The sequence below is a fragment of the Microtus pennsylvanicus genome, chromosome 5 (assembly GCF_037038515.1).
Source record: "Microtus pennsylvanicus isolate mMicPen1 chromosome 5, mMicPen1.hap1, whole genome shotgun sequence".
NCBI classification, from domain to species: Eukaryota; Metazoa; Chordata; class Mammalia; order Rodentia; family Cricetidae; genus Microtus; species Microtus pennsylvanicus.
This window is the reverse complement of record NC_134583.1, coordinates 39,391,939-39,410,648: the sequence shown is the minus strand read 5'-3', so window position 1 is coordinate 39,410,648 and position 18,710 is coordinate 39,391,939. Positions and strand designations below refer to the sequence as shown.

Sequence of the window (18,710 nt, the reverse complement as noted above, 5' to 3'; positions counted from 1 at the left end):
AGGTCCAAATCAGGAGCAGAAGGAGAGAGAGCACAAGCAAGGAACTCAGGACCGCGAGGGGTGCACCCACACACTGAGACAATGGGGATGTTCTATTGGGAACTCACCAAGACCAGCTGGCCTGGGTCTGAAAAAGCCTGGGATAAAACCGGACTCGCTGAACATAGTGGACAATGAGGACTACTGAGAACTCAAGAACAATGGCAATGGGTTTTTGATCCTACTGCACGTACTGGCTTTGGGGGAGCCAAGGCAGTTTGGTTGCTCACCTTACTAGACCTGGACGGAGGTGGGTGGTCCTTGAACTTCCCACAGGGCAGGGAACTCTGATTGCTCTTTGGGCTGACAAGGGAGGAAGACTTGATCCTTGGAGGGGGAGGGAAATGGGAGGCGGTGGCGAGGAAGAGGAAGAAAGCTCTAATAAATAAATAAATAAATAAATAAATAAATATTCCCTTAGAGTGGAAAAGTTACAGGAAGCAAAACCTTTCCTTGAGTCCCTGGTATACAGTGATTATACATAGACTACACAAGAAGGTCTATACCAAGGATTAGGATTTATATGAGTTTATATGAGATAATGATTACAACTTAAATATAGGTCAAAGAAAGGGATTGAAGTTTTTATTTTAAAAGCTACATACATTAAAAAGCTGGGGATTCTGAGGATAGTTAGAGAAATTGCAAAATAGACAGGATATAGGGAAAATGAAGTTATATTTACAGATACATGTTGAATAATGAAGAAAGTATATAATCAGTTTGAAATATGAATATAAGAATTATAAATGTGACAAACACTGTTGGATTGATTGTATTTTCTTACATGGAAAAGTATATATTTGGTTCTTTTTATCTCTTCAATAATTAAAATATTTTCTTCTCATTTTTATTCCAACACACAAGGCATTGTCTTTTCTTAGCAAGAATTCAGTATTGTCCCGCCAGCCTGAGGCATAAAGTGAATCTATGGTGCAGAGGGGCCGCATAATATATACCATCCCTAACCACTGAGGAAAAAATGAGGTGTGATCCTTTCTAGTCTGGAAAATGTATTTCATTTTACTATTTTTTTAACCATTCCTCCCAAATAAAAATTGTAAATAAAGAAAATGAATTAACCTTTCATAACAAATGCTATACGCAAGGTCAGTAAACTTAGCAGTTTTGTGGGAGTTACACACTATATCAAGTCAAATAAACCTAAGTCGGATGCATATGTTGTATTTGCCTGTCTCAGAATTGGTGGCGGTTGTAAGTATCACAAACAGCTTTTATTGCAAGTTGACATATTTGTTGAGATAATACCAGCAACATGCAAAATGATACATTTTGAAAGATAAATTTCTAAGACAGTAACTAGGTAAGAAAGGAATAAATGCTGTGGGGCTGCTGACTGCTAACAAATTTATCCACACAGGCAATGGTGGCTAGACCAAAGGGAAATCTGCAACAGAGCATAGCTTACCAAGAGGCTGGCCAGCGATGACCCTGGCATTTTCTCCAGCCACTGCTGCTCTTGCATGGCGCTCACTCATGTACTGGACAAAAGCGTACCCTTTGTGAACGGAGCAGCCAACAATTTTCCCGTACTTTGAAAAAATAGCTTCAATGTCAACTTTTTTGACGATGGCTGTATTTAAATTGCCGATGAAAACCCTCGAGTTGATGGACTTGGGGTCATTCTTATTGGTCACGTTGCTGGTCTGTGTTTTGCCCGTCATGGTTGGCTCACCTTGTTTTAATCCTTAAACAAACAAACAAATAAAATAATAAGAAAATGAAACTACTAAATTCAATATAAATCTCTGGATTTGAACAGGTTTAAAACTGTCCTGTAGAAACTCAAATCCCTAAATATCACAGATAATCTTGTAAAGAAAATTTAGTAATAACAAAGGTAAACATTGCTTGAATAGACCATGTTGGGGAATTACCATGATTAATTACATATAATTTTCAAAAATGCCTCATTTTTGTATTCAATGTTCAGTCCTATATATGACTGAATGATTTGCAAGTGTCTTATATTTAAGTGTATCTTCATTTGCTATGGAAAATTTAAGGAATACATCTTTCATTCTGTGAAAAGAAAAAAGAAACTAAAAGTCTGCATGTGCAGGTTTGTTGAACAGAATATTTCATTACATAAGCACTTTATAGTGTTTGAACACAGGCAGTGTGCTGCTATATGCTCTGTAACAGGCACACTGGTTTCCTGCTCCGACAGAGGAATCCTATGGTCAGACAACAACCGATTCCACTTAAAGGCTAAGGGAAAAAAAAGAAAAAAGTTATTATTAGAAACTTAATTAGGACTTTTTTAAATTTTTTGGTTAAAGGAAGAATAATTAGTTCTGTTTATGGCATTTAATTGAACCAATAATGCATGTTATCAAAGTTAACATGTAAATAAAAAAAGACATACACAGCCATTCATCAATACTCAGAAATTGCAGGAGAATACTGTGACTTTTTTTCTTAGTCTCATTATAAAATAAAAAAAAAACTCAATAAAGTTTTTGTTTGAAGACCTTAAAATCCATTTCCATATTTATTGAGAGTTGCTAGTTTGCCAGGTGTCCTCTTTTCTTTAAGAGAAACCATTATGTGAAATGGAAATCTTAGGAGGATTAAACTCCAGTGTAGACAGTCATTGCTGAAGGCTAGTCAGTGGGTGCATTTTTTTGGTGACATCTTGCATATTTATATGAAGACATTATTTAAAATATTTCAGCTATAAGATAACAAGTGCAATTGAGGTTTCAGAATAATTTTAAAATGACAGTTTTTATTTCCTTGTTAATCTAGAAGTCTCAAAGCCCCATGAATTAGGTATGCTTGAAAATTCACTCACTATGCATTTCACAGAAGTGCTCTTGAAATCAAGCTCAAGCTAGTAGCTTAAAAATGTTTCACATAAACCTTTTCATTGTTACCTCTGAGGATTTTCTAACTTTTTTTTTTTCAAAATAGACCCTCACACAAGTCATTTTAATGAAGGCAGATATAATAAACAAAACATTAACCATTTACATAAAAATTTAAAAAAATATCAAAAAAGGATGATTTAAAACTGACCTATATTATTTCAAGCTTGGCTACATTTTAATTGCCCCTTCATTATGAAATATTGGAGCTAGAACTGTAGAAATTAACACTAATACTTTTTTCTATTATGAAAGTATATCTCTTGCATACCTTAGGACAAATCTTTGAAAATGCAAGGAAAATTAAGGTACATATTAAAATATCAACTTCTTTGTATAATCTAATGTAGTTTTCTTTTCTTAATATCTCAGAAAAATATCAATTTATACCATAGAAAACCTAATTTCAATTTATAGTTGTATGGCAACTGTTTTCTGAAATATCATATCTGTGATATAATCAACTGTAATCAATTCCTATGCTGATATTTATTGTGTAGATAGGAACCTACTGGCTATAAAGCAATAGTAGGAACTCTGAGATGAGCTTACCTGGATGAGGTAAAATTAATGATTTGTGGACCAACTCAATGTGAGGTTGCACTTCTATTCTGAGATTCATTATGAATGTCACTTTTATACCATCTGCTACCAAATGTATGTATGTCAAGAAAAACATTAAGACACCAAATAGAGCTAGATATAGTGATACACTCCTTTATTCTCAGAATTCGGGATCCAGAGGCAGGAAAGACCCTGCAAGCACCAGATCAGCCAGATGCAGCACATTCCCGGCCTACATAGACAAACTCGATAAAAACGTTAATTTGCAAACACAATTGGTGATACTAAGTACTCTGAAAACTGTCGGTCTTTATCTCTCCCACAGAGATTGCTTTGCTATTCACTCTCAGTCTCCATGACGATGAAAGTTCCATTGAACTTGTCTGTGTTACCATGTCAGTGTTTTCTAAAAATCAGTCGTGGATTGGTTGCCACTGTCCTATTTCTATACTAATACTGAATTAACTAACTTATGTGTCTCTATTACATCAATGTTTGGTCCACTGAAGAAAGAGTTCCACTTACAGTCACGATGACATAATGGAGATCAAATGACTCAAATATATATAAAACCAAGTAAATACAGACGGTATATCTGGTATTCAGACAATGCTTGTGATGGACATCTGTCTTCTAGGCAAAAATCTACTGGGCAACGTGCAAAAACAAATGAATTAAAGCTTAAACTATGAAAATCTGGAACATCTCAAAGAAAAAGTATGGCCTTTGTTTTTTTGTCCCCCTCCAAAGGTAAGCAAGGTCAGAGAGCAAAGGACAAATCCTGGTAGGGATTACTGAAAGCACAGATGGTGGGCTCACTGTCATGAGAAGAGAGAAACCAAGCTTCAGAATATCTGAGTAGATGTAAAATGAGGAGGTAGTCTTGGGATAAGGGTTAATCAGAAAAAGGGGGTGGGAGAAGACATAGTGTCCAATGAGAAAAGTCCTTGAATTTATGCTGGTAGCCAAAACTGTAAACAAGTAATAAGATGTCAGATGTCAGGTCATGATTATAAAGCATTTGAAAAGTTGTAAGCCTGTGATTTAATAAAACAAAAAAAGACTGAGACTAACTCGGTCTTCTCCCAGCAGGGGGTGGAGGGCCCATACTGACTCCTGGGTCATTAAGATTAGACTTGCAAGAACTGGGCCTTAGCAATGGGTACAAATGATGCCTAAAATTTTCTTTGGGATCAATAACGCAAAACAAAACAAACAAACAAAAAACCAAAAAGAAAACCCACAAACACAGAACAATGACGACATGATTGTTAGCATAGGGCAGAGCATTTTTTTTTTTTTTTTTTTTTTGGTTTTTCGAGACAGGGTTTCTCTTGTGGTTTTGGAGCCTGTCCTGGAACTAGCTTTTGTAGACCAGGCTGGTCTCGAACTCACAGAGATCCACCTGTCTCTGCCTCCCGAGTGCTGGGATTAAAGGCGTGCGCCACCACCGCCCGACTAGGGCATAGCATTCTTTAAAAAATATAGCTCGAGTGAAAGGCCATATGAGACTGGCAATCTCCGGGATCCAGCCAAAGTTCCTTTAGTTTCATCAGTTTAGAAAATATTACCACTTATCTACAGAAGAAATATTAAAGATGAATCATATGAAAATTTAAAAGACAAAACTTCTTGTTTCTAAGATTTGAAACATACTCCATGGATATATATTACAGATGATAAGTGACTGCAGAACTGACAAATAAATTTAATGCTGCAAAAATATGGAATATCCAAAGTGCAGTAAAAAGGGAAAACCCTGAAAAATGCACTAAAGAGCTTCAGACAGCTGAGCGAATGGTATAAGGCTGTTTATCATGCATAATCCTGGAAGAATTAGCAGAAAAATATTTAAAAAATATGATGGCCCCAATCCTCCTAAATTTCATAAAAATGATAATATTAAAATATTTGAGAATCTCTATGTATCCTGAGGAGAAAAATATTGCAAAGGAAAACACATGAGATACATCATAATCAAATTGCAGAAAGCCATTTCCAAGGAGCTTGAGCATTGCAAGAAACCCTGAATCCTGTCACTACAAAAAATATGACAAAAGAAGAATTAACTTTTTTCAAGGGAAAGATTTTTGTTTCTATTGTTTTTAATAAGTTTTCGGAGAGAGAGAGAATGGTTCTGTGAAAAAAAAGCTGTGAAATAAAAGATAAATTTAAACTACTGTTGCCCCATTGAACTTTCTGAGGAGTCAAGGTAATTGATATTTTCATTCCTCTCCTCAAAAATCTAATAGGTATACTGGAATGTGACTACTTCAAATACCACATGCATAATGTGGGAACTGAATTTCCTATGTTTCACTTCATTTAAATAAGGTTGCATTCTACTGGTTGAATTTTTAGTATTACATCAACTCAGCATGTAATCAAAAACAGTATTTATTTATGTTCCATCCATTCTTTAAGAATAAATTTGTTTTGAGATTAGAACATATAGGGCTCTGGTAGAATTAAGTATATTTTAAATAAACAACAAGTAAAAAGTTCAAGTTCCAGCTTTTAGGTAAATACTAAAATTACTAAGGATTTTCATTTTTAAAACAGAATATGTCAATGAATCCTGTAGAAATCATAAATAATGTAGTTAGAATATATCATTTTTAAATGTATTTAAGAGTTGTACTCTTAAACTATTGCAAGATATACTATCTATAAATTAAAAGCAACTTTAGTTTAATTTAGAGAAAATATCTTTGAAACAGACAAAATTAGCACACAAGAATTCCATCCTTACTCATTGTTTACTGAGTGTTGATTTTCCAATCTCAATTTAAAAATTACTCAGATACCAACTGAAATTTAAAGAATAAACATTAATAAAATATGCAAGCATTTAAGAAAGTCACCTAACAAGAGTAATTTATCCAATATTGAAGAATTTAGGAAGAGAGCAAAGAGATAGACAAGAAAGAGCAAGAAAGAATAAACTGTATTGTACAAGCTATCATCCATTGTAGTCCAGAGCTGTCATCAGTATCATTCTAAAGGTCAAACAACAAACAAGGCATGAGAGCAAAACTGAACATATAATTAAGAGAATGGGTGACAGGTGAGATGGGGGGGGGAGAAGAAGAAGGAGGAGAAGGAGGAGGAAGAGGAGGAGAAAGAGAAATTCATCTAAGAGCAGCTAATGTCAGAAGCATTCAGTAGATGTAATATTGCAGTAGATAGACAGTTCTCAAAACACAGACTTAGACAGTTAATATTTTCTAAAGATTTTAAAATTCCACTTGTTGGTATAAGTGCATTTATATCTTCATTAGAAAATGCTGAAGCAGATCTGAAATAAAGAAATGTGCTTATTTAAGCTTATATTATTAGAAGCTATAACTCAAAGTAACATTCTACAACTCTGGATTTATTCTTAAGAAAACCATAAAAAGAAAAGAAAACCATACACAATTTTTTTTAAAAAAAATGTAGTTTTTTGTTTTCCAGACTACTGACAATTTTTCAATAGCTCACAAAAATAAAAAAAAAATACTTGAAGAGGTGGTGGTGGCACAAATGTTCAATCCCTGAATTCTTAAAGCAGAGATAGGCACATGTCTAGAGGGAGTTCTAGGACAGCCAAAGCAACACAGAGAAACCCACTCCCAAAACAAACAAACAAGCAAACAAAACCAAATTAAAAAAAGAAAACAAACTGCTAATTACATGCTGAAATGACAAAGCAAAACATTTATAATATTATCTTGGGAAAAAATATGCTCTCAGTTTGGCAATGAGAAAAAAATAACTGGAAAGCATTTGGTGGTGGCTCTGCCATTTATAAAGATAAAAATGATAGCTATAGTGAAAAATTAAGTCAAACTGCTTTAGGGAATAAACCATAAGTAGCTCTTAGTAAAGAGTTAGGGAAATGTAAATTTGAAATGCTATACATGAAGAGCAGAGAAAAATATAATCCCACTCTGAACACATGTGAGGATTAAAAACTTCATATTTTCTTTATCAGTTTTAAATTCTTAGAAAAGGATATAAATTTAGTAAAATCTGATGATTTTTATGTCACATATCATTAAATATTACTTGAACATTTTATTGTTAAACAACTGTATTATGCAATAGTTAAGTGGGTACATATAGAATTTTATGCCATTATTTCTTTCCATATACCACTTGCCATTTATCTAATTTCCAATTTTCATATTCAATAAGCATAGACTGAAATTGTGTGGTAACATATGGTCGGTGGTATTTATCACCAGTCATCAAGGAGTCTTCTAAATCTCAGAGAATTCTCCGCATTCAGGGCAGTATGGTAGGAGTGCCTGGTTGAGCATACTGACAGAAGTTGTGACTTGTGCCTGTTCTTCCCACCTCAAAAGACATTGCTGATTAATTATTCTGGGTATTGTCCACAATTAATTATTATATACACAATAATCCAAGAGACTCTGGTCTGTAGTGGAAAACAGAGATGGTTTAAGGAAGTCAGAAGTGGCATATTTAGTCACACTCAGGGAACCATGAATTCGTGTTTGGAGTTTTCCATGAATTTTCTTCAGATCATTCTCATCTGGAAACACACAGAGATTACACTAATCTCTTCTGTTAAGTAAACACCTTATTAAAGCTGCAGATTAATTTTTAATGTATTGGATTTTTAATAATCTGCCATATATCCCTTTATTCTTCCTCCTTTCCTTCTTTTGTTTCTTTATTTCTTTTTCTGGAAAAATATCAGATAAAACAACTGAAGTTTGGTTTAAAGCTTGATGGGGAAGGAATGCCAGAGGAAGCATGAGACATTGAGTAGGCAACCGTTCACCTTTATCCAGTCAGAAACCAGAAAAGAAGAAATGCTGCTGCTTAGATCACTTTCTCATTGTGTTCCCCTTTGGTTGAGGCTGGAACCCAGCTCAAAGGATGATACTGTCCATATTCAGGACAGATCTACCCTTTTTGGTTGAATATCGATCTACCCTTTTTGGTTGAATATCTGTGAAAACAACCTCACAAACAAAACCAGAGGTACTTACTCCTTTAGATGATTTTAAACCTAGTCAATTTGATAATTATTAACCATAAAATCATTCTTTCAAGTTGTTTGAGGGGATTTTAATGAAAATTGAAGTGTTGCATATAATAACTCTATCTGTCTGGCTCATTAATATTACTTGCTGAGCAAACATAAAAACCAGAGTTCAAACCACAAACATGAGATAAGAATCCAGATGTGGTCAGGTTTATCTGTCAGGTTCACACTATGGAGCATAAATAAATCAGACAGAAAGGTAACAGTGGGCATAGACATATTAAAGTGAAAAGGGAAAATTTCTCCAAGATAAAGAACTTCAGGCAAATAATAACCCTGGAAAGAGAACTCATCTCTCATGGACCATTCTCCTCGCTGGTTGCCCTATTCAGAGAGGTAAGCCTTGAAAATACCTACACAAAACAGGGGAAACAGACTCAAATATATATATATGCATGTACATATATTTACATATACTTGCATATACGTTTATGAATGAAACAATTATAAAACACAGGCTATCATCTTGAGAGTGAAGAAACTCATGAAAGACTTCTGAGGTGTGGGAACAGGGAAGACTTTGAGGGAGGAACAAGAGGAAAGTGATCCAACTATTTTTAAATTTAAAAGAGTAAAACTATCATTTTTTTTGAAATTTAAAGATATTTACATCCTTTCTCTCTTTCTCTTTCCTCTTACAAACACATCTCATGTACCTTCCTTTGTTCCCTCTCTCAAATTCATGACCTCCAAAGTCTTTAATTCTTGTCTTACACACACACACACACACACACACACACACACACACACACTTCTAAATACAGAAATGCAATACTTTCAGTCAATGTAATGTTACTTGTGTTGTGTAGATACGATTTCAGAACAGACCACTTGGTATTGGATAACCAAAGTGGGGGGCTCTTCTCTGAGAGAAATATTTTCTCTGGCTCTAAGCTTTTAAATCTATGTTTTTGAAGCTAATATTGTGGCTAATACTACAGTATAAATATCTAACAGTTCAGTTTCCATATTCCTCTTATTTATTAATTTATATATAAAATAGTGCATTATTTTTATATTTAAAAGTGAGCAGATAACATAGAGAAGATATGATAAATTCCATATTTTAGGGAGAATGGTTTAAAATTTCAGTGAATATAACATGGAAAGTATTTCAAAATTATTCAAGTGATGCTTTATTTGATAACTCATCAAAATTTAAGTGGCTAAAAATAAAAACTGAAATTACTATAATGGTAAAAATAATCTTATAGAAGCTTTTAAAGGTAAATGTTAGTTTAAAATATCTTGCTATAGAATGTTTGGATAACAACCATAGATATGAGGAAATATATATTCATCTGTAGAATTAAATAATGATTTTATGGAAATTAAGAATAAGTCTTTTTACATTGATTTTATAAGATCCATTACAAAATATTACTACTATTGTATTGGTGATTCTTAAGTTGAAAATCACTGTTAGTTCATACTTCAACATTTCAAACTTAGTTAAGAATCTGGAAGATTATTTAATACACTGCATTAAGTTAGATAAGACTATGCTCAATTATTAAATATCTGATGTTATGTTAACCTTAATTACCTTTTTGTTAACCATAAATAATGAACATTTTTACCTTATCCCTTGGGACCCAGTGCTGTTTGGCTGAAAGTTAGAGTACATGAGGAACCATTGCTTTCCTTCATATGAGAAATAAACCACCTGTGGAAATTTTAGCCAGTTTGAAGCACAGGTTGACACAGGTCCCAAATCACAAATCAAGTAGAAAAAAAAAAAAGAAAGCCATACTCTGTTCTCTGATTTGAGTAGACATTAGTCCCTTCAGTACTTGACACTTATTTCTCTCTGTTCTTAAGTCTAAAGATACAAGATCAAGTTCACTGTTCCAGTGATAGCAGTAGCTCTGAAATTCAGTCAATATCTTATTTCAAGAGTAAAGCACAAGAATCTATTAACAAAAAGACAGAGTGAGCCAGAAGAACACACAGGGGCTATGGTACTATGGCTTCTGTATCTCTCCTAATCTTGTTACTGGGTCTTCAGACACAAAAGCATTGCTGTGGGACAATGCTCTTGTACAGTGTAAAGATTTGTTACTCGTATTACTTTAATAAAATGCTAGTTTGCAAGTAGCCAGGCAGGAAGTATAGGCAGGACACCCAGACTAAGAGTATTCTGGAAAGCAGAGATAAGGTCACTACCCAGATTCAAAGAAAATAAGATGAGAATGCGTCACTGAGAAAGGTACCAGGCCATGGGGCCAAATATAGACAAGAATTATTGGTTAAGTTGTAAGAGACAGTGAATAATAAGCCTGATCTAATAGACCAACCAGTTTAAAGGTAATATAATCCTCTGTGTGTTTCTTTATAATTGAATGGCAGTAGAGAAACTTCTGTTTACCTTGATACAGCCAAGGTCTCTTACAAAGATGCCATTCACATGTTATCACTTGTATATTCTATTTATTTATTTATTTATTTATTTATTTATTTATTTATTTATTTGGTTTTTCGAGACACAGTTTCTCTGTGGTTTCGGAGTCTGTCCTGGAGCTAGCTCTTGTAGACCAGGCTGGTCTCGAACTCAGAAGAGATCCACCTGCCTTTGCCTCCCGAGTACTGGGATTAAAGGCGTGAGCCACCACCGCCTGGCTCATATCACTTGTATATTCAACTTCACTTAAAAGTTTGGTGTTTGTGGAAAAGAAAAAGTTTCCTCTGAACAATTAGAGCAATGATGTTCTATCAGAGATAACTACATAGTTATTTATATTCATTCAATTATTAAATTAAGTGAGAATTTCCATTGATTTTTTTTAAAAGAGGGAAATTAAATGTCAACTTTAAATTGGAAAGTTAAATCACAAAATAGAAAAGATTCTAAAGAGATAAAAATATGTGAAACACTCAGCTTAAGGGTTAGTCTTAAGTACTCTGATATTCTCTGTAATATCACCACACTGATACAACCCCAGGAAATTCTGTGTGTATGATATTTCTTGAAATCTTTCTCTTCTGCAAAATAAAAATTTTGGTTAAAAGCTGAAGATGATCATTTATATATGCTTTTCTTCATGGCCAGCTTGGTTTGGACTCAATACTGCTCAGAGTCAGAGCAGGAAATAAAACTCAGAGTCAAAAGACTCTTTTGTGCCTGAAGGAGAAGGTTAGCCAGGGGAAGCACACATTGTGGTGTAAAGGTCTTGGACAACAGAATGATGAAGGGGTAAGTCTGATGTGGAGTCAGGGAGGATTCTGTAACTTCTGGGCATCTGCACATGAGAGATTGTGCACCAAAGTACAGCTGCATCCTGAAGACTTAAGTTAAAAAGAAATCCCACACTAGCACAGAACTGAGTATAATAAAGAGTTAATTGTTTAGGGGTAGACTCACAGATCACAGTCCTACTCAAGTGGGCTGGTAACTTAAAGGCTACTGGCTGAAACATGTCTCTTCAGCACCTCCTCCTTTTGATTAAATAACAGAGTTCTAAGCCTAATACGAAGTTATATACAATAAAAACAAAAATTAAATATAAAAATTAGTATTGCAATTAGCATAAACAATATTAAGCAAAAAACATGATAAATGTTTCAATAATTATCCTATCTTAAAGAGTTCACATCTTGTATTATAAATAACTTTGCCAAGTCATAAGAGGAAAGTAACTATGACTATCTAGTCCTCAATCCCATTGAAGACTCAAGAAGGAAAATAATATTACTTGAGTAAGCAGGAAGTGCAATCAAGCAACTTCCAAAATGTGCAACAAATGACAGAGATGATGTGGGAGTGTCATATATCAATCTGTTGATTTAATTGGCTAAGCAATAAAGGAACTGCCTCGGCCCATTTCATTGGTTAGAAGATAGGTGGGAGGAGTAGACAGAACAGAATGCCCAGAGGAAGAGGAAGTGAGGTCAGACTCCACAGCTCTCCTCTCCGGAGCAGACGCAAGAGAGACGCCATGCTACCTGCTCCAGGGAAGACGCACGCTATGAAGCTCCGACCCAGGATGGACTTAGGCTAGAATCTTCCCGGTAAGCGCACCTAGGGGCGCTACACAGATGATTAGAAATGGGCCAAAGCAGTGTTTAAAAGAATACAGTATCTGTGTAATTATTTCGGGGCATAGGCTAGCCGAGCCAGGCGGCTGGGGTTTTGGGGACCCAGCCCCGCCGCTCATATTACTACACAGAGACAACTGGCTACTTGGGCAATCACCCAGTCTCATTTGCAAAGTTGGAGCAACTAACTTTAACTTAGGCCTAGAGACCATTTTCAGAAGCAGGAAATTTTTCAAAGCCATCTTATCCAGTCTTGACAAGATTTGACAGTCTTTTATCTTGTATCCTGCTTGTCCTGTCTCGTCATTGTGCATTTTGTCAGTGATTGGTGCGTGGGCAGTTCCTTGTCCTAAGGCAAGTTTTGCCAAGAAGAAAACTAGCTCCATGTGGTGTGTCTTCATTGCTCAACATTTTCTCAGGAACAACTGTGCCTCACGTCAACAGAACCTTAAGTTATTTGAATGCCATATTCTATAGCTCTTTGAATTGGTTGAAGCTTACCTATCTATGCAGAACACACTCTCTATGTATCTAAAGAACCCAATTAGTCTAACTTTAAGTATGACAAACATGGAAGACTATTGACCTATAATTCTTAATACCTGTATTGCTTAAATACTAAGACTTTACATTAGAATAAGATGCTCAAATGTTATTCTTAAAAATACCCTCTAATAAATTTTATGACTCTCATTCCATAAAATTAAAAAAAATATTACTTTTAATAATAGTCAAAAGTACAACTTTGTATCCTTTTTTTCCTGAGTCACCTATTCGTAAATGGTATGGCATTAATTACATTCATGAAATTCAACAAGGCAAGAGAACTCAAGGCAGAAACATTGTTATATGCTCTTGTAAGTAATCTATTATATGATGCTAGCAGCAGGGAAGTAATAAGAGGATAATCCTTCTCTATATACTGAAAGAAGATCAGCTACATTTCCCAAACTCATTCTCTGAATAAAACATTTCTCTCCATCTGAAATTTTCAGGCTGTTTGAAACTGAGTTTCAAGAGCTTAAGCACTGGTAAACACACAGGGAACATTCACCCAATCTTAGTTAACAGGTCCATTCTATTTCTGTCACCTTTGTTCAAGCTGCCAGTCAGGACTGGTCCCTCAGGTGTTAGCTGTCGACCCTGTGTGATTTCATGCAGGTTACTGAAATGCCTGCAGAAATGAGCACGTTTCAGCCATCACTGTGTGCCTTTTGCAGACTGTCCAGGAGCAAAATGTCTTAAATCCCATAAGTTCCCTAAACATCTTTGCTTCTCATAAATATAAGTAGTCTTTTTATAATATTTGTGATAGGGAGATTAACTCCCAACCTTAGTGTTTAGAGATGTTCTAAGCAGCAAAGTAAAGTGATATGGGCACAATTTCTTTATATGTACAGATAACAGAGTTCCCACTTACCAGTCCCTGAAGTTCAAGAGTATGAACCTAGACCGATTGATTCACATATAAGCTCCTAAGTAAAGCAGATAGGGTAATTTCTCAGTAGGGTAAATTCTAACCTTAATGAGGATTAAGTCTATGAAATCTATGAAGACACAAAAGGTTGTACTTAGCACAGTCTCGGTAAAATAAAAATAACATTTAAGAGATACAGATATTAAAACAGTTACACACACATATACACTCGTCTCTACATAATAGTTAGAATGTGATGATATTTGACACCCTATTATAAGCTTAATACAACTTACGAATTTTTTTTTCAATTCAGGATTTCTGTGTAGCTTTAGAGCCAGTCCTGGAACTCTATAAGCCAGGCTGGCCTCGAACTCACAGAGTTCTGCCTCTGCCTCCCGAGTGCTGGGATTGAAGGTGTGAGCCAACACCACCTGGCACAAATTAGGATTTAAGATTGATTTATCTATCCCTACTACTTTTACTGGCTTTTGGGGAACCCATTCTCTTTGGATGGAACCTTGCTCAGCCTAGATACAGTAGAGAGGGCTTTGGACCTTCTGCAAAGCAATGTGCCTCACCCTCTCTGAAGAGTGGTGGGGTGAGGGGGTAAGTAGTAGGAGTGGGAGGAGAGGAGTGAGAGGGAACTGGGATTGGTATGTAAAATGAAAAAAAAAGAATAGTTTTTCATTTTTTAAAAAATAAACTAAAATAAACAGACCAAAAATTTAAAAATGAAAGATTTAAGACTGCCTTAATCTAGAAGCAGTAATGGCAGTAGCCATGAGATTATTATACTATTAGCTGCCACCGTTAACTAGGCATTTGTCATCTGTAAGCAGAGTCTGCACTGTCCTTTAATTCTGGCATCGCAAGTGAAACAGACTTTTCTAACTTGGAGGACAAAGCTACCTTAAGCGTTAGAATGCTTGGCTAGTATGGTTACACAAGTAAGAAATGAAGTCTCAACTCTGTATTTTCACAACACTTATTTAGCCTTTTTGACATAAAGCTTCTGTGAGTTAGACATAGCAGGACTTGTTATTATGACTTTGGGTATTTAAATAAGATGTAGTAGAAGAGTAAGTATCATTTTTGGCACATGGCAAGTCATTAAAATAATAGTATAGCATGATTGTTAATCGTCATTGCCAACTTGATTACATATAATATCACTACACTTCTGGTTATGTCTATGGGGTTTTCTTTTTCCCTTGGAAAGAATAAACTGTAAAGGGAAGACCGACATTGAATACGAGCAACACCTATCTCTGAGATGCTCTCTGGGACTGAACAAAAAAAAGAAATTCAGAAAAGCATCAGCATTTATACATTTTGGATAATTTTTTTGGACATTTATTACCAACTGCCTCAAGTTTTTGCTACCAACATTTGCAGACCATCATTATCTATACTTAGAATATGAAGCCCCAATAAGCCTGCATTCCTTATATTACTTTTATCAGGTTATTTCATTACAGAAATGAAAAAAATTAATTGATCCACATGGTTATTATTCAGAATACAAGGCACGAGAGTGGTCCATGCTCTCAGTAGTGCTTCTTCAACAAAAATGTTATTTGTTATGGTCTATTGACTTAATCCAAGGATGACTTACATATCTTCAAAAAAAAATTTACCCAGTCAGGCAACTTTCTGACAATGTTTCTGAAGGTGAGCTTGCGTACTAATTCTTAATGTTTTTTATGAGTTCCCATTTAAAAATTATTTTCAAGCTCCATTGTCGATATGATATAGACTACAATAACATTTTACATAAGGTTATTGAAATATTGAATAGATTCTTGTGAATCAATTTTACTATAACATGTTTTCATCACTAAGTGACATGTAGTTGATAGATGCCTTTTACTCCTAAGCAATTAGCATTTGCAGATATCTTGTATTTCACACTGCAGCCTTCTTAGGCATTTATAGTAATATATTATATAAATAATAAAATTATATATATATAAAATAAAAAGATAGAACTGTAAAAGTTCTGGCTTTTGATTGTGTAAAAGTAGTGTTCTAAACAGTTTATGGTTTTTTATGTTCTCTTAAGTCTTGATTTTATATGCAAAGCCTTGGGTAATTCATATTATGATCAGGTCAGTTATGGTCTATTCATCAAGAGTATGTCCTAACTCTCTCAATTAAGTATATTGTTTCTAAGAATTTATTTGAGAAACTTTCACTTAATAATTGAGATACTGCCATAAGTAATTTGCCTGTGGAGATGGCCCAGGGAAAATCAGATTCAGGATATTACCAGTTTATTATAGACTGTCTATCATCGGTTATTTGCTCTATGGACTATTTGTAGTTCTTATTAGCTTCCAAGTGGATGAGATGGATAGAAATTAATCTTCAGTTTAGTAAGTTCACTCACACCATGATAAAGTTGTTATAGCTAAGAAATGTCTATGATGGAACTGGAGAGATTTTTCAGTCTTTAATAACACTGGCTGCTTCTTCAGGGTTGCTGGGTCCAATTTTGAGCATCAACATGGTGACTCACAACTGTCTGTAACTCCTATTTCAGAAGATTCAACACCCTCTTCTGGCCTCTGTGAACATCATGCATGCACACACATACACCCATATATGCAGGCAAAATATTAAAATTAAATTAAAAATATACTAAGGCCAAACAATGCTTCAGTAAGAGATCTGTGTCTCTCAGAGCAATGTGAAACCTGGAGGAACAAATGAACCCAATAGAGTCCTATGACTCACACAGGGATGTCCACGTGCATCTGGAATGGGACAAGCTTACTCTAGTGTAGCTTAAAGAGGTGCTGGGTTTGCTACTTACACAGAGAACTTCTATCATTTTGTCATATTAAACAGACACAACTTTCACTTGATTCATCAACATCAACTATGACTGATACAGTTGTCAATGGAGAATTTAAAAATAACAACTATGTATTAATTATCCTCAAAGCATATTGCTATATCATTTTTACATATTTTAATAGGGAGAAAAGTTATGTAGTTCTGAAGTAATTTCTCTACACTACAGTTTCATTAAACAAATTTAGTTGTTTGTCCAATCTGATGGACACAATTCTGTAGGTAAAGTTAAACTGTGCATCTGATTTTTAGATAATTAATGCGAAAACTGTGTATACAGAACGTAAACTATTTTTGTTTCCCTGTATCTCTTATTATTCTCTTACTTTTTTTGCTTTTTTAATGTGAAGGGTTGACACATTATGTAACGTGTTTATATGGAATACACATTTTGTCTCTAAACATCACTTAAGTCAAGGATTTTAATACATTTTGAATTTAATTTTGCTTAGTTCATAGAACAAATACACAGCTATTTAAAACGTATTGAATGGATGGATATAATTCTACTATCTTGGCATCTTTGTTGTTATCATGAATTGTTTTCTGACTATCACTATGAGCCTTACCCATAAATATAAGATAAATATTAACTAAGTTGTATCAAAAAGTCCATCTTTGAATAATTTTTGACAACAATATTCACTGGAATAGCCATTGCTTTCGGTGACAATATAATGTGTTTTATTGATGGTCAAAAATATTAACAGAAACAGTTAAAGATTCTGAAGAAAGAAAAAATATCTTTCTGCTAGGTTAGCATTTATGGGAGACTGTCATAACTCAGAGGCAAGAAATAGGTTTTTCCTCATTTGTCAGCTGAAAATTTATTTCCTCTTACAAACTGTGTATCGAGATTGTTTTCTTTTCTTCCTTACACACCAAGTTAGTGTGAACAATCTAAATCGAGTCTAAGGACTTCTATGTCCCATCTGGCAGACATGATCATGCTTGGGGAAGAGTAGCAGCACACTTGAGAATCACATGAATGCAGTGTACATGTCACTAAATCTAAAATGCTCTTATTTTAAACTTATGCATAGCTTTTGAGAACAATGTTGTTGAGGGAGAGAGGGCCTGCTTTTAATCCCGGCAGCCCTGACTAGCTTATACAGAGAATAATCACACAGAAACTGTATTAATTAAAACACTGCTTGGCCATTAGATCTAACCTCCTATTGGCTAACTCTCACATCTTGATTTAACCCATTTCTACTAATCTGTGTTCACCACAAGGTCGTGGCTTACGGGGAAAGATTTAACATGTCTGATCTGGTCTCTCCGTGGCGGCTCTCTCACTCTGCTTTCTTCCTCTCAGAATTCAGTTCTGTCTTCTCCGCCTACCTAAGTTTTGCCCTATCAGGCCAAGCAGTTTCTTTATTGATTAACCAATGAAGGCAAAACATAAACAGAAGGACCTCCTACACCACAACATCAAAAGTAAAATATGCTAAATAATGAATGAACACACGTATAATGCTTACTTCAAATGGCAGTCACTACCTACTTGAAATGGCATATAAAATGTTCCTTCATTCAAAAGTATTATCACCAGTGTATACAATACACAATACAGGAAAGCAAATACTATTTTAAAATGAGCATGAAGATGTTCCCTCTAGTAAATGAGGAAAATGTTCTATTTTGCCAAGGCAGTTTTCAACATAATTGTGATTACTGGATAGCTATTGTTTACATAGTGATTCTAAAATACATTTGACAAAAGAAAATTTATGATCACATATAATCACAAACACAAAATGTAATGACTTCATCTTTAGAAGGATTTATACAGAAATGCACAGGCGTCGCAAATACATGCCTAGGCCTTTAAAGCATAAAACTT

At 34.7% G+C, this 18,710-nt stretch overlaps 1 protein-coding gene across 14 annotated transcripts in view; it reads right to left on the bottom strand.

Annotated features, from left to right (window-relative positions):
• The window catches only part of Ralyl (RALY RNA binding protein like), an 806,938-nt gene that overhangs the window by 445,602 nt on the left and 342,626 nt on the right, over positions 1-18,710 (bottom strand). For all 14 annotated transcript variants that reach the window (XM_075971526.1, XM_075971521.1, XM_075971520.1 and 11 more), the window contains one exon: positions 1,469-1,747. In XM_075971526.1, the coding sequence (XP_075827641.1) occupies positions 1,469-1,724 (256 nt within the window). In that variant the 5' untranslated portion in view covers positions 1,725-1,747. The remainder of the gene's footprint in view (positions 1-1,468; positions 1,748-18,710) is intronic.